Source organism: Acanthochromis polyacanthus, chromosome 4, assembly GCF_021347895.1.
Source record: "Acanthochromis polyacanthus isolate Apoly-LR-REF ecotype Palm Island chromosome 4, KAUST_Apoly_ChrSc, whole genome shotgun sequence".
Taxonomy (NCBI): Eukaryota; Metazoa; Chordata; class Actinopteri; family Pomacentridae; genus Acanthochromis; species Acanthochromis polyacanthus.
The window spans coordinates 4,643,311-4,671,305 of NC_067116.1; the positions used below are offsets into that span (position 1 = coordinate 4,643,311).

A 27,995-nucleotide genomic window follows, 5' to 3' on the forward strand; every position below is an offset into this window, starting at 1 on the left:
GCCCTTTAAACCTTTTTATTATTTACCAACGGAAAAATCCACCTGAAACACTGAACTCAGATTATCCACGTGTCGATGACGTCACGTATGACCTTCAACACGTTACAGTATGAACACGTTAAAGCAGAGCCCTGAGTCATCACGCTGCCTTCACTGCTCCTGGGAATTCCCATATTTCACAGTTAGAAGAACTCAGACTTAATAAAATCACTGGCCGCCAGATTACAGTTTTTAGAAGCTCGTATTTACAGTTTCCCACAGCATGTGAAGGCAGCGTTAATCAACCAATCACAGAGAAGAAAAAACTGCTGTTGCCATGGTTACAGACGGACAGCAAATCAAGAGGTTGTGTTTCAGTGGGCAGGACCGAGTTGAGGATCTTGTGGTAGAGGGCGGGGCCTAGCTGAGACTAATGTGGCAGGGGCGGGGCCTAGCTGAGGATCTTGTGGTAGGGGCGGGGCCGAGCTGAGGATCTTGTGGTAGGGGCGGGGCCGAGCTGAGGATCTTGTGGTAGGGGCGGGGCCGAGCTCAGGATCTTGTGGTAGGGGCGGGGCCGAGCTCAGGATCTTGTGGTAGGGGCGGGGCCTAGCTCAGGATCTTGTGGTAGGGGCGGGGCCTAGCTCAGGATCTTGTGGTAGGGGCGGGGCCTAGCTCAGGATCTTGTGGTAGGGGTGCAGCGGCAGCGTGGAGGTGAAGCTTCTGATGTCACTGATCAGCGTCACGTCCTTCAGCGTCGTCGCCGGCAGGAAGCTCAGCTCGCTCACCTCGCCATACGCCGAGCAGGACAAGCTGTCAGCAGCACTCTGATCCACCGGGTCGTTCTCCTCCACGCCGAAACCCACCACCTGAACACAGAAACTCGTTTGAATAAACTTTATTCAGCTTCGGCGTTGACAAAAACAGGAAGTAAACAGGCTCACGTGAACACTGAGCTTCCTGCTGTTGGTTCTGTGCTCCGAGAACCACGAAACAAGATCCTCCTGACGGAACGCCTTCAGAGCCTCGATCTGCAGAACCAGAACAGCCGGTTACACAGCAGAACCAGAACACAGCAGAACCAGAACCAGGACCAGGACCAGAATACAGCAGAACCAGGACCAGATCCAGAAAACGCCTGTCTGCTGTGTTGTGTGTCTGCTGTGTTGTGTGTCCGTTGCATCTCTCTGTTGTATGTGTGTTGTGTTCACCTCCTTGTGTAGCCGGTTGAACAGGTACTGTTGTGTCACCACCTCGAACCAGTTGCGGTCCACCTCCTCCCCCAGGTGAGCGTCTTCACACTCCTTCAGCTTGATCAGAGCCGTTACCTGGGTGTTGAAGGCGTCTTCGCTCAGCGCCGCCAGACGCTCGCCGAAGCTCCGCAGGAAGTCCTCGATCTTGGCCTCCACCAGCTCCGAGCTAAGGGAGAGACGCAGTCAGCCGGCTCACCTGGAGACTAGCAGGTAAACTCACCTGGACTCACCTGAACTTAGTGGCCTGAGTCTCCACGGTGACGGAGAAGCCCAGAACCCCCGACGTGTTTCTGCAGGTGGGATACACCTGGTACCTGCACAGACAGCACACAGCAGGGTTACACCTGCAGCCCGTTTCCATGGAAACACCAGGAACCAACAGTCTGTTCAGCTGGAAGTAGTTGTAGTAATAATAATAGTAATAATAATAATAATAATACTAATAGTAGTTATAATAATAGTAATGATAATAATAACAGTGATAATAATATAATAATAGTAAAAATAATAATAGTAATAATAACAGTAATAATAATAATGTGGTGGATTATTTCTCTACATGTAAACAGCAGATTTAGGTGCTAAAGTTTCCATTTTTAGATGTATATGAAATATTTAAGGTATTAACCCTTTAAGCTTCAGTCAATTCCAGCCGTTTTCAGTACAAAAAATCGCTAATATTCTATTTTTAAATTAAAAAAATTACGAAAAATACGGGGAATATTAGACGCACATCGCGAGGTGCATTTCCTTGAAAACGACCGATTCAGGGACTTTATACCGACTTCAGGACATGTTTTGGACAAAATAGTTTACTGGCTTGTGTCATCTGATGTAAATAGTTGGATTAGGGCCGTTTTTTGTGGAATCTTTTTTTTGTGTGTAATAATAAACCCGGAAATGTGAGTCGCGCTGTGTGCTTTGAAGCCGTGTACAGAGAACGGATGGATGAATATTTGTTTTTGTCGGACAAATGTGTTTTTCTCACCCGCTGTGGTAATCGCATCTGAAAGTGGTTTATACCGGCGGATTCATGAGAATCTAAGCTTTCCATCGGTGTATAGTGTTTGTATAATCGCGTTTGCACCCGTCGGACATTCTTGAAATTCCTATGCAAATTAGTAGGTGTACCGCCGGCGGTACACTGAAGCTTAAAGGGTTAACAAACTGCAGCTGTTATTATTCTATGAAATCTGATCTCTATTCACTGATGATTCTGCTGTATTTAATATTTTAGATGAAGTATAACTTGATAAGACGAGCAGCTGCAGAAATAAACTTGACGTTAAAGTTCCCAACAGTTTCTCTGTGATCTAAAGTTCAGTATTTTTCCTGAAATGACCGGATTACTTTCCTGAATGAGTCCAGATTGAACCGGTTCAGGTCCGTTTACATCATGAATCATATGTTAGACGTGTACAGCAGCTGGATAATCTGGTTTCAACGTTGGGTGCAGGTGAAGCAACACTCACCCCAGAGTCTCTTTGGTGCGGAGGAAGTCGAAGCAGGGCTCCTCCATGTGCATCTGAACACAAACACAGAGTTACACCTGCAGCTCACACATACAGGGGAGTTTAAATGAAGCCTTAGAGCGTCACACTCACCACCAGCAGCTCCATCAGGGCGTGATCTCTGAGCTGCTTCAGCCCCGACTGAAACACAAACATCAGGTTAAAGATCCTCCAAAGCTACAGTACCTTTAAGATTTGGTCTGAATTTGGAGAATTTCATGTTTTCACACCTTAAATTTGTCTGATTTTAAAACCGGAACCTCAGAGCTTCGAATGTTGGAGAAATGTGGACCAAAGACTGTATTTTAGTAGAAACATGGATCCATAGATAAACACTAACAGGAACTCTATGGAGACACTGGACCAGTCTGGATTAATCATTTAATTTAATCTGAAGCACCAATAAATAAACTGGATCCATTCAATTGTTCTGATCTGATGAAACTATTCTGTCTGTTCTCACCACATTTCACGGATCTTGGTTCGAATATGTCCATAAATAAACCATCAAAATTACTCCACAGGTTGTTAATTGAGGGTAGAAATAGAAAAATTGCAGGTCTGTAAGCCTGACATTCTCAAAAGGACTCTAAAATATTTTTCAGAATTTAAATTTGGGTCCCAGACAACAAATAAAGTGAACTGATCCTTCAGACTGACTTCAGGTTTAATGTCTTTTATTGAAGAATTTCATTTGTGAAGCTCAAAACTTCACAATAAAACTTCACATCCTGAAGCAGAATCAGTTCATGATGCTGCAGCAGCTGATTTGTGGGACACATGTTCTTCAAAATAAAAGCCGGAGCAGCTGATTAATACCTGGTAGTAGACGGTGACCTCTGAGTTTGCGTCTCCTTTGTTGAGGGATTTGACTTTACACAGATGGTGTTTCTGCGGCAGCTCGACCACCCGGAACAGAACGGGGACCTCTGCAGTCAGCGGCTGGAACTGCAGCTTCCTGTTCACGTCACAGTAAAACTCAGACTACAGATTTAAACCTCACATCTCACATTTATCTGTTTTACATCAGAGAAGATGACTTTTTAGAATCTGAATGTTTCCTCCTTTTAACAAACTCGTCTTTCTGTAAAACTGGAATCTAAAGATTCAGATTTACCTCAGAGTGATTCTTTAAGACCTGATGGAATGTGGATGAATGGATGAATGACTGAATGAAAGGATGGATGGATACTCACTCGGTGAAGTAGTGCAGGAACTCTTTGGACTCCTGTTGAAGGGAAAAGTTCAGTTAAATCACAGTTTCACGGCCACAACGCATCAAAGGAATAAAAAAAGAATAAGTGGAATAAAAAATGGTTCAGAGTAAAATCGAAAACAAAAGGTAAAAGAATAAAGTCCAGTTTTTAAAATGTGTTTTAAAAAAGTTCTCTGGTCAGTTCTTCTTCACCTTTAGATTGAATGAGCCGGACTCAGGTGTGTTCAGGTGTGTTTAGTGTTGCTGATGTAAAACTGACCACTGAAATGTTAAATCAGGTGTGCGTCTAGCAGCAGCAGGTGGGGGTGATGAAGGTGTAAGTCCAGGTGTCCTGCAGGTGTCTCACCGTGCTGCTGAAGTTCCCCTGCACCAGCCCCTCCACGTAAAGCTCCGCCTTCAGCCCAGACACAAAGGCCATGAGGTCATCGACGGAGAGTCCGCGGGTCACGGCCTGATACTTCTGGATGACGGACCAGCGGCAGTGTTCCAGGATCAGCAGCCGGACGTCTCTGAGAGAAGACCACAGCTGGGTTAGCGTAGCGTAGCTTAGCATTAGCAAAGACAGACTGTTTTAACCGTTTTCTGGCAGAAATAATTCAGACATGTTTGCTCAGAAATGTTCTGATGCGTGTCGGGGTTCTGGTTCCTCTCAGGACGTACTTGCCGAGTCTGTCGGGTTTGATGAGGATGTTGAAGTAGGTTTTCTTCAGCTGCTCTGAGAACATGTTGAAGACTCCGAGTTCAGAGCTGAAGTCCGACAACTGATCCACGATCAGCTTCAGGAGCAGCTGGAAGAACCGACAGATCCAGAGAACTCAGTTCATATGTTCTGTTCTGGTTCCGTTCTAGAACATAAAGTCTAGAACAGTCCCAGATTCTAGACTTTATGTTCTCTGGTTTCAATCTAGATTTTATCTTCTGGTTGTATTCTAGACTTACTGTGGTGTGTGTCTGTTGTACTACTGTGTTGTGTGTCTGTTCTGTTACAGTGTTGTGCGTCTGTTGTGCGTCTGTTGTGTCTGTGTGCGTCTGTTGTGCATCTGTGTGCATCTGTTGTGCGTCTGTTGTGTTAGTGTTGTGCGTCTGTTGTGCGTCTGTTGTGCGTCTGACCGGTAGTTTGTGGTTGAAGCCCTTCAGTCGGATCACCAGTCCGTGTTCTCCAGCCACCAGCTTGTATTCCAGTTGGGCCACGTCGGCTTCGTAGGCCGGTTCTGCCAGGTTGTGGGCCAGGATGTTGACAAAGAGGTCAAACAGAACCAGACTGAGGAGGAGGAGGAGAACCTTCATCACTGATCTCCAGTGTTTAGATAATATGGATCATAAAAGTCTGGATTAACATGGATCCATCCAGACATGAACAGAAACATCTCATCCTTAAACTGTCCTCATTCTGATCTGATGGAACTGTTCCGCTACCGAACCTTTAAAATGATTCACTGGTTGTTCTGAAGTGAAAACACCAAACATCTAAAACACGGATCCTCTTACTTCTCAGGACTCTTCTGGATCATCGGTGAGATCAGGTTGAAGCGAATGTAGGCTGAAACAAACACAAAACAGTCCAGTTAGGCAGATGTCAAACTACGAAACAATGATTCATTTCTGGACTAATCGATCAGCTGTTTGGTCTAGACCAGGGGTGTCCAACATGAGGCCCGTGGTCCAAAAGTGGTCCTCCAGAGGGTCCAATCCGGTCCTCAAAATGTAAAAATTCCACAGAAGACATTAACTGCGAATGCAGATTAGTAAAACTATAAATTTAAAGTCATTTCTAGACCATGACAAGTTGTTTCCTTCTTGTCTCACTTGTGTTGTCTATTTTTTGTCACTTTGTGTTTTCCTTTGTGCATTGCTTTTGTTGTTTTGTTTTTTGGTCTCACTTGTGTTGTTTTGTTTCTCGCTTTTGTCACTTATTGTTTCCCTTTTATTTAGTTTTGTGTTGTTTGTCTCATTTTTGTAATATTTTATCTTTTTTTGTTGTTTTTTGTCTTTTTTTGTCATTTTATTTTTTGATTTATTCCTGGTTTAGGCATCGTTTTTGTCGTTTTTTGGTCTTGTCGTTTGTCCATTCTTCTGTTGCTTTGTAACTTTGTTATGTATTTTTTTGTGTCAGTTGTCTAATTTTTTTGTCGTTTTGTGTCGCATTTTTGTAATATTTTGTCTTGTATTTTTGTCTGTTTTTGTGGTTGTGATCCTCCAGTAAATCCTCCATGGTTCAGTTCCAGGTGACTAAATGTGTTTCTTTGTAGACACTCTGATCTGGAAGTTGTAATGTGGAAATGATAAACTGAGGATGAATGTGGATGAAAATGAATTTATTTTTCTTCATAAATTTCAGGGTGTTCATGGTGTTTTGTATAAAGATAATTCCTTAAATGTTCATTTTTTTGCACTAAAACAAATTTGTAGTCGTTATTTATCGGTTCGTATGTTATGATTTTATTGGTCACTGGAGATCAAACTGGACTGAAAATCTGGACTAAAATGAGTTTTACACCCCTGATCTAAAATATCAGAAAATGGTCAACATGTGAATCAAACTTTCCTCAAATGTCTTTTTCAGTCCAAAGATCTTGTGTTTGCTGTCATAGAGGAAAGAAACCAGAAAATATTCACAGTGAAGAAGAAGCTGAAATCAGAGAATTTAGACAGTTTTTTATGAATGAATCCAGAATCAGGATAGTAGAAGATAAATTTAATATCTGACATTATTTAGTTTAGCGATACAGCTCCATTTACAACATTATTACAATCTGTATTTAGTCCAACTGTTGGGATCAATAAAGTTCTGTTCATCGATCAGATGTGGTTGTACTGACTCAGACTGTCCACCAGGTGGAGCTGCTGGTTCAGGTGACAACATTTACCTGCATGAGAACTGATCGCACTGCAGAGTTAAGTTTTTGTGCATTTTGTTTTTTTAATACTGTTTGATTTGTCGTATATGTAACCGGTTTATCTTGTTGCATGTTGCCTCTTGACCAGGTCGTTATCGAAAATGAGAACTTGGTTAAAAAAAAAGAAAAGGTTAAAAAAAAATCAAAAAGAGTCCAGCCAGGTCTGGTTCTGATCTCTACTACAGATATCAGATGATCAACAATATTCTGGATCAGTTTCTGTCAAAAACTTCCTGCTTCAGGTAAATATCTGCTGGTTCTGACTGCTGATTGGACGATAAATAAACTGAAAGCGGCTAAAGACAGAAATTAGCTTAGATGCTGCTGCTGCTCCACCAATCAGAGCAGCCGTCTTACTGATGCTGCTGCTGCTCCACCAATCAGAGCAGCCGTCTGACTGATGATGCTGCTGCTCCACCAATCAGAGCAGCCGTCTGACTGATGATGCTGCTGCTCCACCAATCAGAGCAGCCGTCTTACTGATGCTGCTGCTGCTCCACCAATCAGAGCAGCCGTCTGACTGATGCTGCTGCTGCTGCTCCACCAATCAGAGCAGCCGTCTTACTGATGATGCTGCTGCTCCACCAATCAGAGCAGTCGTCTGACTGATGATGCTGCTGCTCCACCAATCAGAGCAGCCGTCTGACTGATGCTGCTGCTGCTGCTCCACCAATCAGAGCAGCCGTCTTACTGATGCTGCTGCTGCTCCACCAATCAGAGCAGCCGTCTGACTGATGATGCTGCTGCTCCACCAATCAGAGCAGCCGTCTTACTGATGCTGCTGCTGCTCCACCAATCAGAGCAGCCGTCTGACTGATGCTGCTGCTGCTGCTCCACCAATCAGAGCAGCCGTCTTACTGATGCTGCTGCTGCTCCACCAATCAGAGCAGCCGTCTGACACCTGAACTCACCTTTGGGGATCTTGAACTTGTTGTCCTTCTTGTACCACAAACAGCCGCGGTCGCTGTTCAGGATCCGGACAGGAAACTCAGAGTCGGGACAGTCGGACGGCTTCAGGGTGAAATCAGTCGCTGAGGATCAGAGTGGGTCAGTCCACCGATCAAACTACTTATTGATTAGTGGAGATAATAATCAGTAATGATCAATAATAATCGAATATCTGTGGACTCGTACTGACCGATGAACTTGTTCTCAGCAGGAAGGTGGAGTTCAGGGTTGAGTTCTAAGTTTCCCGTCCAGCGCTGAGTCCAGTCGTCTGGAACATCTGACAGGTAAACACAGGTGAGATAACAGGTGATCCAGGTGTGTCATCAGATTACCTGCTAGTCTCTCTGTTATTTCATCTCCAGGTTCTGAATCTAAACCATCAGTTTTCAGTCAACCTGCTGGATCTCAGAACTTTAAGGTTCTACTGTCTCTGAATGAGTCCTGCAGCATGCTGTAGAGTTCTGGTTCCTCTGTAACACCTGGAGGTCCAGACTTACCTTCCATGCTGTAGCTGGTACCGAACCACTTCTCTCTGAGGGGGCAGCGACCTTCGTTCTCCGGAGACAGCAGCAGCAGGTTGGCCCGGTCCGGGGTCAGCAGGTCCAGAGCAGCACTGATCACCTGGACCAACAGAACAGGAGAGTCACATTAGACTGGACCCACAATACAGAGTCTGGATCAGGGTCTGGTCTGGATCTGATTCTGGTCTGGATCAGGGTCTGGTCTGGATCAAGGTCTGGCTCAGAGTCTGGATCGGGTTCTGGTCTGGATCCTCTGGTCAGGAAGTTCAAGAAAAATCAGGGTCTGATCAGGGTCTGGTCTGGATCAGGGTCTGGGTGTGGTCCTGGTACCTGGGGGTCGTACTCAAACATGAGCTGGTCTCCGGTCAGGAAGTCCAGTTTGGGAAACAGCTGCATGTTCTCACAGATGTTCTCCACGAACTCGATGGGATCCGTCTGTGGAACAGAACCAGAACCGGAGCAGCAGGTTAGTGGATCTACCAAGACCAGATCCACGCTCAACAAGATCAGTCGACTCGTTTCTGTAAAACTCTAAAACCTGATCGATGACGTCAGACTGAAACAACAAAGACTCAGTGATCCTTGAAGACAGAAACTGTAAAAACTCTAAGAATCTTCAGATTTTTCTGCTTCCTGTTGGTCCTTGAACTAATCATGAGAAACGTGTGGATCCATCAGGAACATGAACATGAGCTGAACATCCTGCTGGTCTCATTAATAACTCTACAAAAATAAAGTGTTTGCAGTAGATTCTGTAAAAACTGTAAACATTAACTCTGTCATTTTCATAACTCCTACTGTTCCTGCAGTACCTGCTCCTGATAGTGGAATTCGTTGGCTTCTATCTTCTGAATTTCCTCGTAGATCCTGAAACACAAGTTTGACAGAGCAGCAGTTTTTATAGATCCAACATGAGAACAGATGAGGGAGTTCCTGGGTTTCCTGTTCAGCCTGTTAGAAAATACAGATGTTGTATTTACATCTGGATGTTCTCTAGCTCTGCATCATCTCTCACTGAAGTTCTGGTCAGGTGCGTTTCTAGAAGAATATGAGCTGTAAATAAACAGACTTTTAAATTCTGCTGCAGGAGGAAACTACTAATTAACTGACTCATGCATGTGGACTTTAGCTCAGCATTAGCGAGCTTCTTACAGTAAAGACCATGAGGAGGAGCTAATGCTAACAGCTGAATAGGTTGAATCCACATAAAGGAAACCCGGTGCTACTGAGCGTGTGCAGTAGAAGGTGAGAGTCTGACCTCTGCTGAGGACCCAGAGTCTGCAGCATCTTCAGGTACTGGAACACAAAGTGGACCACCTGCACACACAACAGGGACAGAGGTCAGACCTGAAGGAAGGTAGCACCACAAAACACTGACACACAGGTGAACCAACACCTGTCTGACACACCTGCAATGCAGACAGGTGTGTGCACCTGGTAGAAGGTGTGTGTAGAAGGTGTGTGCAGATGGTAGAAGGTGTGTGTAGAAGGTAGAAGGTGTGTGTAGAAGGTAGAAGGTGTGTGTAGATGGTAGAAGGTGTGTGTAGATGGTAGAAGGTGTGTGTAGATGGTAGAAGGTGTGTGTAGAAGGTAGAAGGTGTGTGTAGATGGTAGAAGGTGTGTGTAGATGGTAGAAGGTGTGTGTAGATGGTAGAAGGTGTGTGTAGAAGGTAGAAGGTGTGTGTAGAAGGTAGAAGGTGTGTGTAGATGGTAGAAGGTGTGTGTAGAAGGTAGAAGGTGTGTGCAGATGGTAGAAGGTGTGTGTAGAAGGTAGAAGGTGTGTGCAGATGGTAGAAGGTGTGTGTAGAAGGTAGAAGGTGTGTGTAGATGGTGTGTGTAGAAGGTAGAAGGTGTGTGTAGATGGTAGAAGGTGTGTGTAGAAGGTAGAAGGTGTGTGCAGATGGTAGAAGGTGTGTGTAGATGGTGTGTGTAGAAGGTAGAAGGTGTGTGTAGATGGTAGAAGGTGTGTGTAGAAGGTAGAAGGTGTGTGCAGATGGTAGAAGGTGTGTGTAGATGGTGTGTGTAGAAGGTAGAAGGTGTGTGTAGATGGTAGAAGGTGTGTGTAGATGGTAGAAGGTGTGTGTAGAAGGTAGAAGGTGTGTGTAGAAGGTAGAAGGTGTGTGTAGATGGTAGAAGGTGTGTGTAGATGGTAGAAGGTGTGTGTAGAAGGTAGAAGGTGTGTGTAGAAGGTAGAAGGTGTGTGTAGAAGGTAGAAGGTGTGTGTAGAAGGTAGAAGGTGTGTGTAGAAGGTAGAAGGTGTGTGTAGAAGGTAGAAGGTGTGTGTAGATGGTAGAAGGTGTGTGTAGATGGTAGAAGGTGTGTGTAGATGGTAGAAGGTGTGTGTAGATGGTAGAAGGTGTGTGTAGAAGGTAGAAGGTGTGTGCAGAAGGTAGAAGGTGTGTGTAGAAGGTAGAAGGTGTGTGTAGATGGTAGAAGGTGTGTGTAGAAGGTAGAAGGTGTGTGTAGAAGGTAGAAGGTGTGTGTAGATGGTAGAAGGTGTGTGTAGAAGGTAGAAGGTGTGTGTAGAAGGTAGAAGGTGTGTGTACCTGGTAGAAGGTGTGTGTAGAAGGTAGAAGGTGTGTGTAGATGGTAGAAGGTGTGTGTAGATGGTAGAAGGTGTGTGTACCTGGTAGAAGGTGTGTGTAGAAGGTAGAAGGTGTGTGTAGATGGTAGAAGGTGTGTGTACCTGGTAGAAGGTGTGTGTAGATGGTAGAAGGTGTGTGTACCTGGTAGAAGGTGTGTGTAGATGGTAGAAGGTGTGTGTAGATGGTAGAAGGTGTGTGTAGATGGTGTGTGTAGAAGGTGTGTGCAGATGGTAGAAGGTGTGTGTAGAAGGTAGAAGGTGTGTGTAGATGGTAGAAGGTGTGTGTACCTGGTAGAAGGTGTGTGTAGAAGGTAGAAGGTGTGTGTAGAAGGTAGAAGGTGTGTGTAGATGGTAGAAGGTGTGTGTAGATGGTAGAAGGTGTGTGTAGATGGTAGAAGGTGTGTGTAGATGGTAGAAGGTGTGTGTAGAAGGTAGAAGGTGTGTGTAGATGGTAGAAGGTGTGTGTACCTGGTAGAAGGTGTGTGTAGAAGGTAGAAGGTGTGTGTAGAAGGTAGAAGGTGTGTGTAGAAGGTAGAAGGTGTGTGTAGATGGTAGAAGGTGTGTGTAGAAGGTAGAAGGTGTGTGTAGAAGGTGTGTGTAGATGGTAGAAGGTGTGTGTAGATGGTAGAAGGTGTGTGTAGATGGTAGAAGGTGTGTGTAGAAGGTAGAAGGTGTGTGTAGATGGTAGAAGGTGTGTGTAGATGGTAGAAGGTGTGTGTAGATGGTAGAAGGTGTGTGTAGATGGTAGAAGGTGTGTGTAGAAGGTAGAAGGTGTGTGTACCTGGTAGAAGGTGTGTGTAGAAGGTAGAAGGTGTGTGTAGATGGTAGAAGGTGTGTGTAGATGGTAGAAGGTGTGTGTAGATGGTAGAAGGTGTGTGTAGATGGTAGAAGGTGTGTGTACCTGGTAGAAGGTGTGTGTAGATGGTAGAAGGTGTGTGTAGATGGTAGAAGGTGTGTGTAGAAGGTAGAAGGTGTGTGTAGAAGGTAGAAGGTGTGTGTAGAAGGTAGAAGGTGTGTGCAGATGGTAGAAGGTGTGTGTAGATGGTAGAAGGTGTGTGTAGATGGTAGAAGGTGTGTGTAGAAGGTAGAAGGTGTGTGTAGAAGGTAGAAGGTGTGTGTAGAAGGTAGAAGGTGTGTGCAGATGGTAGAAGGTGTGTGTAGATGGTAGAAGGTGTGTGTAGAAGGTAGAAGGTGTGTGTAGAAGGTAGAAGGTGTGTGCAGATGGTAGAAGGTGTGTGTAGATGGTAGAAGGTGTGTGTAGATGGTAGAAGGTGTGTGTAGATGGTAGAAGGTGTGTGCAGATGGTAGAAGGTGTGTGTAGAAGGTAGAAGGTGTGTGTAGAAGGTAGAAGGTGTGTGCAGATGGTAGAAGGTGTGTGTAGATGGTAGAAGGTGTGTGTAGATGGTAGAAGGTGTGTGTAGAAGGTAGAAGGTGTGTGTAGAAGGTAGAAGGTGTGTGTAGAAGGTAGAAGGTGTGTGTAGAAGGTAGAAGGTGTGTGCAGATGGTAGAAGGTGTGTGTAGATGGTAGAAGGTGTGTGTAGATGGTAGAAGGTGTGTGTAGAAGGTAGAAGGTGTGTGTAGAAGGTAGAAGGTGTGTGTAGATGGTAGAAGGTGTGTGTAGAAGGTAGAAGGTGTGTGTAGATGGTAGAAGGTGTGTGTAGATGGTAGAAGGTGTGTGTAGAAGGTAGAAGGTGTGTGTACCTGGTAGAAGGTGTGTGTAGAAGGTAGAAGGTGTGTGTAGAAGGTAGAAGGTGTGTGTAGAAGGTAGAAGGTGTGTGCAGATGGTAGAAGGTGTGTGTACCTGGTAGAAGGTGTGTGTAGATGGTAGAAGGTGTGTGTACCTGGTAGAAGGTGTGTGTAGAAGGTAGAAGGTGTGTGTAGAAGGTAGAAGGTGTGTGTAGAAGGTAGAAGGTGTGTGTAGAAGGTAGAAGGTGTGTGTAGATGGTAGAAGGTGTGTGTACCTGGTAGAAGGTGTGTGTACCTGGTAGAAGGTGTGTGTAGAAGGTAGAAGGTGTGTGTAGAAGGTAGAAGGTGTGTGTAGAAGGTAGAAGGTGTGTGCAGATGGTAGAAGGTGTGTGTACCTGGTAGAAGGTGTGTGTAGATGGTAGAAGGTGTGTGTACCTGGTAGAAGGTGTGTGTAGAAGGTAGAAGGTGTGTGTACCTGGTAGAAGGTGTGTGTAGAAGGTAGAAGGTGTGTGTAGAAGGTAGAAGGTGTGTGTAGAAGGTAGAAGGTGTGTGTAGAAGGTAGAAGGTGTGTGTAGATGGTAGAAGGTGTGTGTAGAAGGTAGAAGGTGTGTGTAGAAGGTAGAAGGTGTGTGTAGAAGGTAGAAGGTGTGTGCAGATGGTAGAAGGTGTGTGTAGAAGGTAGAAGGTGTGTGTAGAAGGTAGAAGGTGTGTGTAGAAGGTAGAAGGTGTGTGTAGATGGTAGAAGGTGTGTGTAGATGGTAGAAGGTGTGTGTAGATGGTAGAAGGTGTGTGTAGATGGTAGAAGGTGTGTGTAGATGGTAGAAGGTGTGTGTAGAAGGTAGAAGGTGTGTGTAGATGGTAGAAGGTGTGTGTAGATGGTAGAAGGTGTGTGTAGAAGGTAGAAGGTGTGTGTACCTGGTAGAAGGTGTGTGTAGATGGTAGAAGGTGTGTGTAGAAGGTAGAAGGTGTGTGTAGAAGGTAGAAGGTGTGTGTACCTGGTAGAAGGTGTGTGTAGATGGTAGAAGGTGTGTGTAGATGGTAGAAGGTGTGTGTAGATGGTAGAAGGTGTGTGTAGAAGGTAGAAGGTGTGTGTAGATGGTAGAAGGTGTGTGTAGATGGTAGAAGGTGTGTGTAGAAGGTAGAAGGTGTGTGTAGAAGGTAGAAGGTGTGTGTACCTGGTAGAAGGTGTGTGTAGATGGTAGAAGGTGTGTGTAGAAGGTAGAAGGTGTGTGTACCTGGTAGAAGGTGTGTGTAGATGGTAGAAGGTGTGTGTAGAAGGTAGAAGGTGTGTGTAGAAGGTAGAAGGTGTGTGTAGAAGGTAGAAGGTGTGTGTAGATGGTAGAAGGTGTGTGTACCTGGTAGAAGTTTTGGTATCCCTGGTCGGTGAGGGTGATGGAGATGGAGAAGATGGAGTAGGTGGTGTTCTGGTCGAAGCCAGTTTCACTGTTTCCTCCAAACAGAGCCAGAGCCCAACATCTAAACACATTAGAGAACCACATATTTATATTTAAATGTATCTACTGTACATAATGTGATTTATCTGCACAGAAGGCTGGATTTATCGTGTTGAACTCACTTCCTCCGGAGCAGCGACAGGATGCTGCCGCTGCCTTCGTGTCCGATCAGCCAGGAGATGTAATGGAGAGGCTTCACTCTGAGACAAACACACTGAATATCAACCTGCTGCAGCTACTGGACCAGAACCAGACCTCCAGAAACATGGACGGTTTGGGTGTGAAGGTGCTGAAACATGACCTCCATCAGACTCACCTGTAGTGTTTCCCCTGTGGAGGGACGGCCCAGCTGATGGTCAGAGCGTGGACCTTCCTCACAGGAACCACTGGAACCACATTCATCACAGCAGAACATGTCAGTGAGCAGGTGAAGCTGGATTTCAGAGGCTTTTGGGTCTTTTATTGATCTCTAGTGGGACATTTATTCATATCATTCAGTATTTATAACCATCTATTTTATAGCCCTTTTCTGTGTATTTTTTTAGATAATTTATAATGAAAAAATATTTTTAAAACTGACAAAATATTTTTATACCAGAATAAAAATATTTTAAAAAATCTTATTACAAATAATCCAAAAAATTAAACCCATATTTAATTTAAAAAATAACAAGAATATAAAAAACTATGAAAAATATGGTATATAATAGTTTCCAGACGCTGGTTTATTCTGTAATTATATTTTGTATTTTAAAAACTTATGAATACAACGAATAGTAGAATAAGTACTACTACTAAAAATAAAAATAAAAATAATAATAATACTAATAACCTCTGTAGAGCTTGTTGAATCCCGGCGTGTCAAACGGCTGCTGCAAGTGAGAGAAGTCGGCTCGAGGTTCACCACTGAAAAATCACACGAGCAAGTTTTCATTTATTGGCAAAAACTGTAAATAAATAATATTTAAATTCCATGAAAGGCATGCATAAAACAAGATGAGCCTTTTACTGTGTATTTCCGTGTGTTTTCAGTTTGTTTTAGTGTATTTCTGCATGTTTTCAGCATGTTTTTAGTGTATTTCTGTATGTTTTCAGTGTGTTTTTAGTGTCTTTCTGCATATTTTCAGCATGTTCTGGCATCTTACTTGTTAGGAACCTTGATGAAAATCTCTCTGACCCACTGCTCCAGAGTATCCAGACTCTCTGCACAACAAAAACACCGTGAGCTAGTGAAGACAAAAGGTTTCACTCAGCCATTAAAATGCTGCAGTGAGGCCTGACTTTTAGCTGATGTTGTATAAAACACATGAGAAAAAGAAGAAACGTAAACGTCTGTGTGAACACCAGGACATTCAGACTCCTGGTCCATGATTACAGACGAGGAGATCAACCTGGTAAACAGTCATCAAACACACTTTAATCTTCACCTAAAGCCTGTATAAATGGTTCTAAATATGTTTATAACCTGATAACAGTCTTCTAGATTCTTTATCTCTTTAAGGTTAGACATGATTGTGCTTCTCAGAGTCTGTATTTTGGTGCTTTCAGCTGAAACATCTGAACAGAAGGTGAGTTCTGGTGGGAAACGTTCAGCTCTCAGGTTGTTCTACCTTTAGACTGCACCGCCAGCGTCATGTAGTGAGCAGAGTAGTATCTCCTCCAGAAGTCTCTGAGCCGCTGGTAGGTGTTGATCTGCTTCTCTCTGGGCTCGTGCTTTAATGTCTGAGCATTACCTGTCGGGAGGAGAACACCTGTGAGACGCAGAACCCTCCTGTTCTGCAGATACAACCACACCATTACACTAAACATGTTTCTGAATGTTAGCTGTGCTTCACTGAACCCTTTAAAAGTCACTGTTACACAAATACAACATCAGTTTTAGATTTTAAATATTATTAACACTCTCGATCTATGTGTGTACATAAATGATTAATTAATGACATATTTATCTGCTAATTTCTTTTCTATATTTTTTGCTCATTTTCTTCAATATTATCTTCTATAATTATCTAATTCTCTTCAGGCGCTCCTTTGTGCCCACCGCCATCAGACTCTTAAACAGCAGCAGAGGCCACAGTACATCACTGCTCTGACCCCCCCCCCTGTAATTACTGTACATAACTCCTATTGATTACTACATTTAACTCTTGTTACCCTCACACTGTCACTTTACCTCACTGCACTGCATAGCTCAGTTTTCTGCTCATACTGTGTGCTGCTACTGGTCAGTTTATTGTTTCCCTGTTTGTTCTGTTTATTATATGTCACCCTTGGTTTGTCCTAAAAATATGTGTAATTACCCTGGTATCCTTGTACTTGCCCTGTGCTGCTGCAATACCAGAATTTCCCCTCTGGGGATCAATAAAGGATTATCTTATCTTATCTTATATTTAGATTTATATTATTATTAATATTATTATTATCATTGTGATTATCAATAATATTTTTTTAGTTTTATTTTTTGCTAATTTCTTTCATATTTGGGTTTATATGTAGATATAATTTTTTGTTTATTTTTTAGTTACTAATATTTACATATATATTCTTTTTTGCTCACTTTCTTCTATATTTGGGTTTCTGTATTACTATTATTGTTTTGCTAATTTCTTTCTGTATATTTCAGTTTATATATATATATTTATTCTTTTGGCTTTTTTCTCATTTTCTTCTATATATTATTATTTATGTCCTTTAGGTTTTTTTGTTTTTTTTACTATTTTTTCTATATTTGGGTTTATATATGTACAGTATGTATATATCTCTATATTTTTTTGTTTATTTCATTTAGTTATTTGCTAATTTTTTTTCTGTCTTTGGGTCTTACAGCGTTAACCGTCAGTGGTTCTCACCCCAGCAGAATTTACTCATCGGGTGTCCCGGTTTGGCCAAACTCCCAAACAGCATCTCCTTCCGGTGGGAGTCCGACGGTCGGGCCAGCTGGTACTCTGAGGACAGACATGGAGGAGGATGAAGAGACAGACAGGACCGGAGCTCAAAGCCAGAACCAGAAGCAGAAGCAGAACCAGAAGCAGTGCAGACTCACCGCTGTCCACGGCCTCCACCTCTCTGTCGATGGCGTCCTCGATCATCAAAGGACAGATGAAGAACTGAGCCCACCTAGATCACAAACAGCACAATCATCTCGGTGGACTTGAACTCGTCTGAGTCGAGTCAGAACCCTGCAGGTGAACCGTGTGCTGCTCACCTGTCCAGAGCCTCCCTGAAGTACTTCCTCTGGACGTCGAACTGGAAGATGGTCCTCTCGCAGTCGGTGGAGGCGTTGTCGCTTCCTCCGTGTTTCTTCAGGAAGGCGTCGAAGCCGTTCTCTGCCGGGTATTTCTCACTGCCCATAAACACCACTGGAAGGAGACAACCAGGTTAGAACCTCTCTGGAAACACAACATCCATGAAGAAGGAGATCTTCAACTGCCTCCATGTTTCCTCCTGAACCTGAACCATCAAGTTTCTCCTCAGATGTTTAACTCTGAGCTTATGCTGTCTCCTCAGACTTCTGTGGAGGTTCTCAGTCATCCGGGTCCTGGTAGTAGTAGAAACCAACAATTGGTTTCTCCTGAAGCTCCTATGATCTCCTCATCCTGTAGATATTCCTCTATGTCCATGGTTCCTCTTCACTCTGCTCATCAGCTGTAGAAAGATGTTTCACCATGCTGGATGGATCTCCAACAACGTGGTCCTCTGACCTCTTCAGAGGAGTCATAGGAGTCTTGGTGGCCTCCCTAGTCTCTTTCTTCTCAGTCTCAGTTTCTGAGGACGTCCAGGTCCAGTCAGATCAAGTCCTGTTCCAACCGGCTGCACTGAGTTCGATCAGGTGAATTAGTTTCAAGGAGGTAACTAGTTAGTTACACTCAACAAAAATATAAACGCAACATTTTTGTTTTTGCTCCCATTTTTTATGAGATGAACTCAAAGATCTAAAACTTTTTCCACATACACAATATCACCATTTCTCTCCAATATTGTTCACAAATCTGTCTAAATCTGTGATAGTGAGCACTTCTCCTTTGCTGAGATAATCCATCCCACCTCACAGGTGTTCCATACCAAGATGCTGATCAGACACCATGATTAGTGCACAGGTGTGCCTTAGACTGTCCACGCCCGCCCGCACGGGCATGCGGGCGTGGTTTGTCCCGGGCAGCCAACCAGACCGGGGGAGAGCAGCTGGCGGACCTGCACAGTTAAAAATGACAGCTCCGGTGGCTTGGTGCTTTCCGTTTGTTTTTTTTGGGCGCGGACCAGTGAGGCGGCAATTTCGGCAAAATTGTAGTGAGGCGGTGGCCTATACTAGCGAGGCGGACCGCCTCGTCGGTCATATAGGAGGAGAAACGCTGATGTTCACCTCCAAGATGGTCTGAGACCAGCCACTCGGACAGCTGCTGAAACAATCGGTTTGCAGAACCAAAGAATTTCTGCACAAACTGTCAGAAACCGTCTCAGGGAAGCTCATCTGCTGCTCGTCGTCCTCATCGGGGTCTCCACCTGACTCCAGTTTGTCGTCGTAACCGACTTGAGTGGGCAAATGCTCACATTGGATGGAGTCTGGCACACTGGAGAGGTGTTCTCTTCACGGATGAATCCCGGTTTACACTGTTCAGGGCAGATGGCAGACAGTGTGTGTGGTGTCGTGTGGGTGAGCGGTTTTCTGATGTCAGTGTTGTGGATGGGGTGGCCCATGGTGGGGGTGGGGTTATGGTATGGGCAGGCGTCTGTTATGGACCAAGAACACAGGTGCATTTTATTGATGGCATTTTGAATGCACAGAGATACCATGACCAGATCCTGAGGCTCATTGTTGTGCCATACATCCAAGAACATCACCTCATGTTGCAGCAGGATAATGCACGGCTCCATGCTGCAAGGATCTCTACACAATTGTTTGAAGCTGAAAACGTCCCAGTTCTTGCATGGCCAGCATACTCACCGGACATGTCACCCATTGAGCATGTTTGGGATGCTCTGGATCGGCGTATACGACAGTGTGTACCAGTTCCCGCCAATATCCAGCAACTTCACACAACCATTGAAGAGGAGTGGACCTTGTTCATCGGTCTGTGATGCGTTCAGGGTCACTGAGTTACAAACACATTTATGAACACTTCAGACTGAACTCACTGTGCTCCAGGAAATGTGCGAGTCCAGGCAGGTCCTCAGGGTCGCTGAAGCTCCCGACGCTGATACACAACGCTGCTGCTGCCTGAAACACACGATAACAGACCGTAGTACACAACAAAACACAGTCAGACAACAACACACAGTAACACAACAACATAACACAGTAACACAACAAGAGTTGAAACAGCTCATCGATTTAATCGATTATAATCGATTATTAAAACAGTTGTCAACTATTTCGGTCATCGATTAGTTGGTTAATAAGTCTATTTTTACCGTAAGTGGCATGTTTCGCGCATATTTTAAGCCAGCCTGTAATCGCGGTGACCAGGTGTGGCAGTAATGAGCCAGTGTAGGTTTAACGCAACCAGAACTGCAGGAGAAGAAGCAAACAACCAATGAGTTGCTTTGCTTTAGGTCACGTGATGTTCACTCGGCGTCATAGACTGACGCTCAGCGGCTGTGTACTCACTGGGAAAGTCCAACAGGAGGTCCTCACATACTTTGGTGAGAAGCCAGTTTCCAAGGGAGAAAATCCGTTACAGGGCTGCACAGTGGAGTAGTGGTTAGCAGTTTTGCCTTGCAGCAAGAAGATCCTGGTTCAAATCCCGGCCTGAGCCTGGGATCTTTCTGCATGGAGTTTGCATGTTCTCTCTGTGCATGCGTGGGTTTTCTCCGGGTACTCCGGCTTCCTCCCACAGTCCAAAAACATGCTGAGGTTAATTGGTTACTCTAAATTATCCGTAGGTGTGAATGTGAGTGTGATTGTGTGTCTGTATATGTAGCCCTGTGACAGACTGGTGACCTGTCCAGGGTGTCCCCTGCCTTCACCAGAGTCAGCTGGGATACTTGTCCCCCCCCCCCCCACCCGTGACCCTAGTGAGGATAAAGCAGTGTACAGGGAATGGATGGAAAATCCGTTACAGTGGTAGAAGTCGAATGAGGTGAAATAATGAAAAGAGGTGAGCAAAGTCCTCCCTCTGTATACCAAGCACTACTACACCAGCAGAGCGGCTGTTTTCTGCAGCAGGGAATATAGCCTCTAAAAAGTGAGCTCGCCTTAGCCCAGAGCATGTGGACATGCTAACATTTTTGCACCGCAATGCAAAGTTCATCATTTATTCATTAGACTAATGTTTACATTGTTTGTGAAATGCACTTGTTTTCTCTAAATATTCAGTTGTTTTTTTTAAAAAAACTCTAAAAAATGTGACTTCCATTTAGGATCCTGAAATGACACTTTATTTTAAGTATTGTTTACAGTTTCACAGCATGTTAATAAGCTATAAAACTCATTCTCAGGTGAAAACTGCGGGGTTTTTTGATAAATAAAATGCAGTTAACAGCAAAATTGTTTCTATTTTCTTTCTGTTCTCAGATTACTACCTTAACTTTAGTTCACTACTTTTGGAGCCCTTACTTGTGATATTATTGTAGTTTAGCTTAAAATACATGGGTGTCCAGAAAATGCTTCTCTACAGGAAAGATGTTTTTAAAGTATAAATGTTGCCTTGGTGAAACTTCAATTAAGATCTTGTGACATTGGATGGTTGTATGAGTATTTGTGCTGATGAGTCAGTGTTTGATTGCTGCTAATTGAGACATACTAGAATACAACTCTGGATCGGTTTTTGAAGAACTTAGGACATTGTAACATGGTTAAAAGCTCTTAAAATGTACATTGAATGACCAGCCCGATCTCACGGGGATTCGTGAAACTGTCACGTAAGTTTTAGTTTCGGTTTCGTGCGCACCAACACGATTTCGTCATGTTTTTCGTGCCGCTCACCACGAAATGCGCACCAATGTATTTTAAACGGCGGACTTTTCGTGCCACTCAGAACGTATTTCAAAAGAATGTGTATATTATATTTTTAATGTAAAACCGTGGCGAATCCAACGCTATATTTTGCATGACATCGTCCCTAAACATAACCCTAACCATAACCTAACCATAACCTAACCATAACCTAACCATAAGCCGGTGGTACACTTACCAATTTGCATAGGAATTTCAAGAATGTCCGGCGGCCGGCGGCCGCAAACGCGATCACACAAGCAGTATACGCCGATGGACAGCTTAGATCGTCATGAATCCGCCGGTATAAACCACTTTCAGATGTGATTACCACAGCGAAAAACATTTCGTGGTGAGCGGCACGAAAAACATGACGAAATCGTGTTGGTGCGCACGAAACCGAAACTAAAACTTACGTGACAGTTTCACGAATCCCCGTGAGACCGGGTTGGAATGACATGGGCCCTTTATTAATATTTTACATTGGAAAATAAAGCCAGAACTAAAATATGTGAATAAACCGATTAATCAAAAAAAATGATCGACCGATTAATCGATTATCAAAATAATCGTTAGCTGCAGCCCTAAACACAACAATACACAGTAACACAACAACACACAGTAACACACCTGTGCTGATGTCACTCACCTGTTTCTCGGAGCTCTTCTTCTTCTTCGCTGTGTTTTCTTCATCTAGCTCTCCAAAGTCGCTGTCCTGCTCCTCCTCCTCCTTGTCCTCCTCGTCCTCCTCTGATCCTTCACCCGAGTCCTCCTCCTCCTCCTCCTCCTCCTCTACCTCCTCCTCCTCCTCTTCCTCCCTCCGGTCCTCTGGGTCGACGCCTCCCGTCCCGCTGGTGCCGCTGAAGTCGGAGATGAGAAGTGCTCGCAGGCCGTTTGTCAGCTCGATGTACCTGCAGAGGAGAGCTGAGGTCAGTCTGTGAGGTCATCTTCACACCTGACTGTCAGGTAAAGCAGCTTCACATCAGACTGTGATTTCCTCGGTGTTCTGTCAGAATCAGCATCTTACAAATAGTTCATAGATTCAGTTCATTTCCAGCCGCTGGTTCTGATCCAGACTCAGATTTCCACTCGATGTTTAAACTTCTTAGTTTCTTTTCTCACATTAATGTTCTGATTCAGCTGCTCAGTCATACTAATCTACATTTAATCTACATTTAAACTCCACAAAGCTTCTTCACAAACTCAAAGATCTTAGAGTGTCCATCAGAAACACGACAGCGCTGTTATTTATTCATTTAAAGACTCAAATCTGTACAAAAGCAAATAAATAAAAAACAGATTAAGGAAATGTCTGAAGTGAAAAACAAAAATATACTTCTCTGTTCCTCTCTGCAGTGAAAACCAAATCAGTTCTTCTTCTGTTCTTCTGTATCCTTTAAAGCTCCACAGCTGTCTGTTACAGTATTATATTTATGACAATAATGAACATTATTCTGTTGTTATAATTATTACAATAATTAACATCATTATATGATTATAATTACTGTAATAATTATTATGATAATTATTAACATTAATTAGAAATATATATTAGTAATAATATAATTATTACATTATAATTATTACAATAATTATAATTAAAAAGATGTTCTTTATCATAATAATTATAATAATATAGTAATGTTAATTATTGTAGTAATTATTACTATAACTATATTATTAGAATTATTACAATAATTAATTATAAATAATTTCATAATTATATCTTGAGAATTCTTATAATTAAAGTGATTATATTATTATATTTATTACAATAGTGAACATTATCATATTATTATAAATAATAGCAGAATTATATTAGTATAATTATTTCAATAATAAACATTACTATATTATTATTACTATTGCGATAATAAAACTATTATATTATAATGAATAATAATATTAACATTATTATAAATATTACAATAATTAACATCATATTATTGTAATTACTACAATAGTTAACGTCATTATATTTTTATAATTATTACACTAATATATTATTAGAATATTATTACAGTAATTAGCATAATTATGTTACTGTCATTATGATAATTTACATTATAATTATTACAACATTAACATTATTGTGTTATTATAATATTTATGATAATTAACATTACAGCAGCTGAATCCAAATTGAGCCAAAACATTTTCCAGAACTAAGTTTTAGGTTCTAAATATTAATATTTAAACTGAGACCAGGAGCTGAGAAGCTTCAGGATCAGGTTTCATAGGTTTTCTCTGATGTTTCCATCACCTGGAAGCATCCTCACTAGGGATGTGCGCGACTCGTCTTTTAATCGTTTAACCACCTACTCACTTATTAAACGTTTAGTACTTTACTAGTCGGTTAAACGCTGCATTAAGCATCATGCACCTTGTTCTTCACGCCTCTGCTTCTTTGTAAACAGGCTGAGCAGTCAGGCAGAGAACTGCTCCTCCTCCCCTCCCCTCACACGTAGCAGGGGGCGGGGCCACACAGTTTGGGGAAGAAAGTTTGGAAAGGTAAAGTGGGAAGATGGCGACGCTCCCACTTAAGAAAATCAGCACCGTTTAGCAGTATTTTGATGCAGCAGATGACAACAAGGTTTGCTGTCGGCTGTGTAAGCAGAAACCAGTGTTGCCAACTTAGCGACTTTCTCGCTAAATGTAGCGACTTTCCAAAGCGTCCTAGTGACTTTTTTTGTCAAAAGCTACTAACCACAAATCTAGCGACTTTTTCTGCCGTTTTGGAGACTCTAATAGGAAAACTCGGATCATTCTGCAGTTACTGTCCTCAACCAGCAGCAGGTGCTGCTGTGAGCTCCTCCCAGAGCACAGGCTGTCAGTCCAGTAACCCCACAGCAGTCCCAGTGTCTGATTAGAGGACACATCCCTCCACGGCCAGACGGCAGGTGAATCGCGCATGCACAAAGTCACTGCAGATCCCATCCAGACTTACAGAGCGGGACATAATGAAAATGTTTCTCCACTGTCATTATGTGGCTTTATAGACTAGTCGACTAGTCGCAAATAAAATTTGAGACTAGTCGGCGGGGAAATTAGTCGAAATTCCCATCCCTAGTCCTCACCTGTACTTCTTGGGGTCGCTGGGTGACTTGATGATCTCCGGGTCTCCCTGATCATCTCCTCCGTCCAGCTGAGGCTCTCTGGCGTCCAGCGGCGGCGGCTCGTCCTGGTCGGCAGCAGAAGCCTGACCCGGTGCTCCACCGCCGCTCACCGACTTGTTGGTCTGAGGCATCTCTACGAGTCCTCTGGAGGAAACACATGATGGTGAGCTGCAGGTTCACAAACTAAACCTTCACAGTGGATCATCCAGACTGATTCGTTGATTTTCCACTGAAATAATCACATCTGGAGAACCTGATTAATGGACCGAAGTGTCTCTGCAGCATCACAGAGCTTCATTTATGACGTTCTGACTCATTTTACCTTCATCAGAAAGTTAAATTCGTCCCCCTGCCACATCACAGCAGGGTTCTCGCCAGCGCATTTCAGCGTAACGGTCCATTACACTGTCATAACGGCCCGTTACACTGTCTAACGGGCCGTTACGCTCAGTTTAAAAGATTACGCTGTGATTAGGGCCGCTACGCCAGCACATTTCAAAGATTACACTGTTGTTATGAGAGCGTGTGGCTCCGTCATGAGAGAGGGAGAGGGAGAGAGAGCAGCGCGTGTGTGTGTGGGAGGGAGGGGGAGAGAGACGGGCAGTCGGTCCAGTCGGAGGAGGAGAGTTGGGTTGGCGGCACTGTGCGGTTCAGCCACTGTTTATAGACAATAAAGGCTGCAGTGTTCTTCGATGCGGCTGGGCTCCTGTGTCTTTGCCTCTACGGCTGCTGAGGAAGTGAAGGGGGTTAACCCCGACTTCCTGACCACGGTCGGGGGCCGAACAGAAAGGGTTAACACTGTGATTAGGGCCGCTGCTGTTATTTTGACAGATAACGCCATGTGTGTTTGTTTTGTTTTTATCAACTGGGTGCCTATCTAGGTTAATTTATGTCTCCCCAGCTCAGCCGTACTTTCCTGTCGATTGACCCGTTCCCGTCTATTGCGCGCGCGTGTAGGAGGACCTGCCGTTACGCTGAAAAAAAATCCTGGCGAGAACCCTGCACAGTAACATTTAGACTAAAGGTTCAGCCCTGAAACTAACACCACTAGAAAATAACATTTCAGACTTTACATTTCTCTGTTAGATGTTGTGATTTTAAAGCTTCAGTTTAATATTCACCGCGTGATAAATCTAAAACCCAATCGATCAACATCATGTCATAAAGCAAAGACGAGCCTGAGAGCAACAAACTGATCCAACGTGTATTTATTAAGACAGAGAACAACAGGGGAAGGCTGTGACTGTATGAAGTCAGATAAAAAATGTAATTATGATTTAAGACGGGGCTGTCAGACTCATTTTAGTTCAGGTTCCACATTCAGCACAGTCTGAGCTCCAGTGGATCAGTAAAATCACAGACGGAAAACAACAAAAACGAGACACAACATTACAAATAGGGATGTGCGGACTAGTCGTTTAATCGTTTAACCGCCTACTCATTTATTAAACAGTTAGTATTTTACTAGTCGGTTAAACGCTAGTGCCCCCCCCCCCCCCCCGACCGGGCGCCGCCATGCAGCTCTATGCTCGTCCCGTCTGGGCTACCTGGTTGATCCTGCCAGTAGCATATGCTTGTCTCTTTTTTCAACCCCCGCTATCCCCCTCATCATTAGCGGTGTTCTGACCACTCCAGCTACACCCACCACGTCCCTTCCTGCCCCCCCGAAGCAAAGCATCGGCTCCACTATGTGCTGCTCGTGGACTGTCATGGCGCACCGACCCGCTGCCGTTACGCACAGACGCAGCGGCACTTTCTGTCTCAGTGGACGACTGAACATCTTCATCAGAGGGTGAATATTCCTCTTCAGAATATGAGTAAGCCATTACTTGACAAAGTACTTTGTCAGCGTTGAGCAGACCTCTCCGTACGGTGAGTTTTCTCGCTCTAAAATGTGCCGTTTTGCGCTCTGATACGCTCCGATGGCGAGTCTCGTCTCCTCGGTTTTCAAACTCTAAACTCCAAAACTTTGAATGAAAACACGCCCACAACTGATGCTCAGATTGAAGTTCCAGATGTCCACCATCTCCTGGTGTACAGTACATGAGGCACACGAGGCAGTATATCTGAAGCTGTGGCTTGTTATGTTCAGCAATGTTGCTTGTTGCAATATTGCGACTTTGGTGCTTAAAGGGTTAAATTGCAAGTTTTCCGAACCGACTAAACGCCAATAAAATTAGCGACTAGTCGGTTCGGAAATTAGTCAAAATTCTCATCCCTAATTACAAAAATGACAAAATATTACAAAAACGAGACAAAATATTACAAAAACAACAAAATATTATAAAAACGAGACAAAATATCACAAAAACGAGACAAAATATTAGAAAAATGAGACAAAATATTACAAAAACGAGACAAAATATTACAAAAACGAGACAAAATATCACAAAAACCACACAAAATACCACAAAAACCAGACACGAAGCGACATAAAATGGACAAACTACACAAGCAAGACAAAAACAACAAAAAAGACAACAATAAAGCAAATCACAAAATAACAAAAAGAGGACAAAGAACACAAGCGAGAGAAAAAGGAAACACAAAACGACAAAAACATGAGACAAGCGACAAAAGTCAGGCAAAAAGCAACAATTCCAAATTGAAAGAAAATGACAAAAACAAGAAAAAACGACAAAAAAATGGGACAAATGACAAACAAACAAGAGACAAAAAGTTATAAAGCAAGAAAAAAATGGACAAACAACAGAAACGAGACAAAAAATGACAAATGCGAGAAACAAAACAACAATAAAATATTACGAAAACGAAACAAAATGACAAAAACAAGAAAAAACGATAAAAAAGGGAGAAATGACACAAAACAGACAAAAAATGAGACAACAAAGTTACAAAGTGACAGAAAAATGAACAAATGACAAAAAACGAGACAAAAAATTACAAAAAATGACAACATATTCCAAAAAGAACAACCTAGTATTTTACTTTATGATCTAAACAACTTGTCATGGTCTAGAAATGATTTTAAATTTACAGTTTAACTTATTTACAATCTGCAGTTAATGTCTTCTCTATAATTTTTACACTTTGAGGACCAGATTGGACCCTCTGGAGGACCACTTTTGGACCACGGGCCTCATGTTGGACACCCCTGGTCTATGAAATAACAGAGTTCAGTGTAAACAGCAGCCTTTACATTTAGATTTTAAACAGGCTTATGATGAGAATAACACAAAATAAACTGCTCACTAAAACAGTGGTTCTCAACCCTGTTCCTCAGGACCCCATGTCCTGCATGTTTTGGATGCTTCCCTGCTCCAACACACCTGACTCAAATGATCAGCTCGTCATCAGGCTTCTGCAGAGGCTTGATGATGAGCTAAACCTTGAACCTACCCAAACCTACACACCTGATTTACCCGAAGCACTTCGGTTAACAGAATCAGCGGAAGCTGAAACCAGCTAATTTAACACAACAACCTGTTAGCTTAGCTGTTAGCAGCTCCGAGAAAACTTCACATATTCACAAATACTCCCAATAAAGAATCTGAACTCACACTGAACTCTGTCAGTCAAGTCAGTTAGTGGTTCCGTTAATAAGACAGTTTAAGCGGCTGGTAACTGGTTAACTCAGCAACAGACCGGCCGGGCTAGCGTTAGCATTAGCTAATCCCGTTATCCTGTATGACACAACCACAACACCACCAGCTAACGGCCAACAGCTGTGTGACACCCGGAGTCAAATACACGCCGTCTGGTCTGTCCGCCGACCGGACGGGCAGCTCCACCGGACCTCCGACCCCAAAGGACGCTCACCTTTGGCTCTGTTAGCTCAGTGCTGCGGAAAGTTTGGAGCTGCTACCCGGTTCCAACCGAACGGCGACTGAGCAAAACAAAGCCCCTGATTGGCTCAGAGTTCGTCAATCACAGACAAACGG

The 27,995-nt window shown here is 43.4% G+C and overlaps 1 protein-coding gene and 2 long non-coding RNA genes across 4 annotated transcripts; 2 read left to right on the top strand and 1 right to left on the bottom strand.

The window, feature by feature from the left end:
- LOC110970233 (nardilysin-like) lies at positions 1 to 27,987 on the bottom strand. The gene is made up of 31 exons (XM_051947557.1): positions 27,874 to 27,987; positions 24,055 to 24,237; positions 21,627 to 21,888; positions 19,180 to 19,261; positions 17,252 to 17,405; positions 17,090 to 17,163; positions 16,896 to 16,991; positions 15,657 to 15,779; positions 15,192 to 15,249; positions 14,879 to 14,952; positions 14,363 to 14,432; positions 14,169 to 14,246; positions 13,948 to 14,068; positions 9,581 to 9,639; positions 9,135 to 9,189; positions 8,653 to 8,757; positions 8,299 to 8,422; positions 7,992 to 8,078; positions 7,765 to 7,884; positions 5,445 to 5,496; positions 5,067 to 5,217; positions 4,617 to 4,744; positions 4,303 to 4,465; positions 3,937 to 3,968; positions 3,560 to 3,698; positions 2,834 to 2,881; positions 2,702 to 2,754; positions 1,460 to 1,543; positions 1,188 to 1,395; positions 921 to 1,007; positions 1 to 845 (listed from the first exon to the last, which is right to left on the bottom strand). The coding sequence occupies exons 2-31, from the start codon at positions 24,222 to 24,224 to the stop codon at positions 648 to 650; spliced, it is 3,255 nt and encodes a 1,084-aa protein (XP_051803517.1). The 5' UTR covers positions 24,225 to 24,237; positions 27,874 to 27,987; the 3' UTR covers positions 1 to 647.
- LOC127533733 (uncharacterized) lies at positions 9,702 to 11,156 on the top strand. Of its 2 annotated transcripts, none has more exons than XR_007941480.1 (3): positions 9,702 to 9,805; positions 10,053 to 10,092; positions 11,125 to 11,156. It is a non-coding gene; the product is annotated as an uncharacterized LOC127533733 (long non-coding RNA). The 2 variants fall into 2 exon arrangements; XR_007941481.1 differs by lacking the exon at positions 10,053 to 10,092 and adding an exon at positions 10,093 to 10,132.
- On the top strand, positions 11,202 to 13,515 carry LOC127533730 (uncharacterized). The gene is made up of 3 exons (XR_007941477.1): positions 11,202 to 11,950; positions 12,011 to 12,550; positions 13,231 to 13,515. It is a non-coding gene; the product is annotated as an uncharacterized LOC127533730 (long non-coding RNA).
- Positions 27,988 to 27,995: the final 8 nt, after the last annotated feature.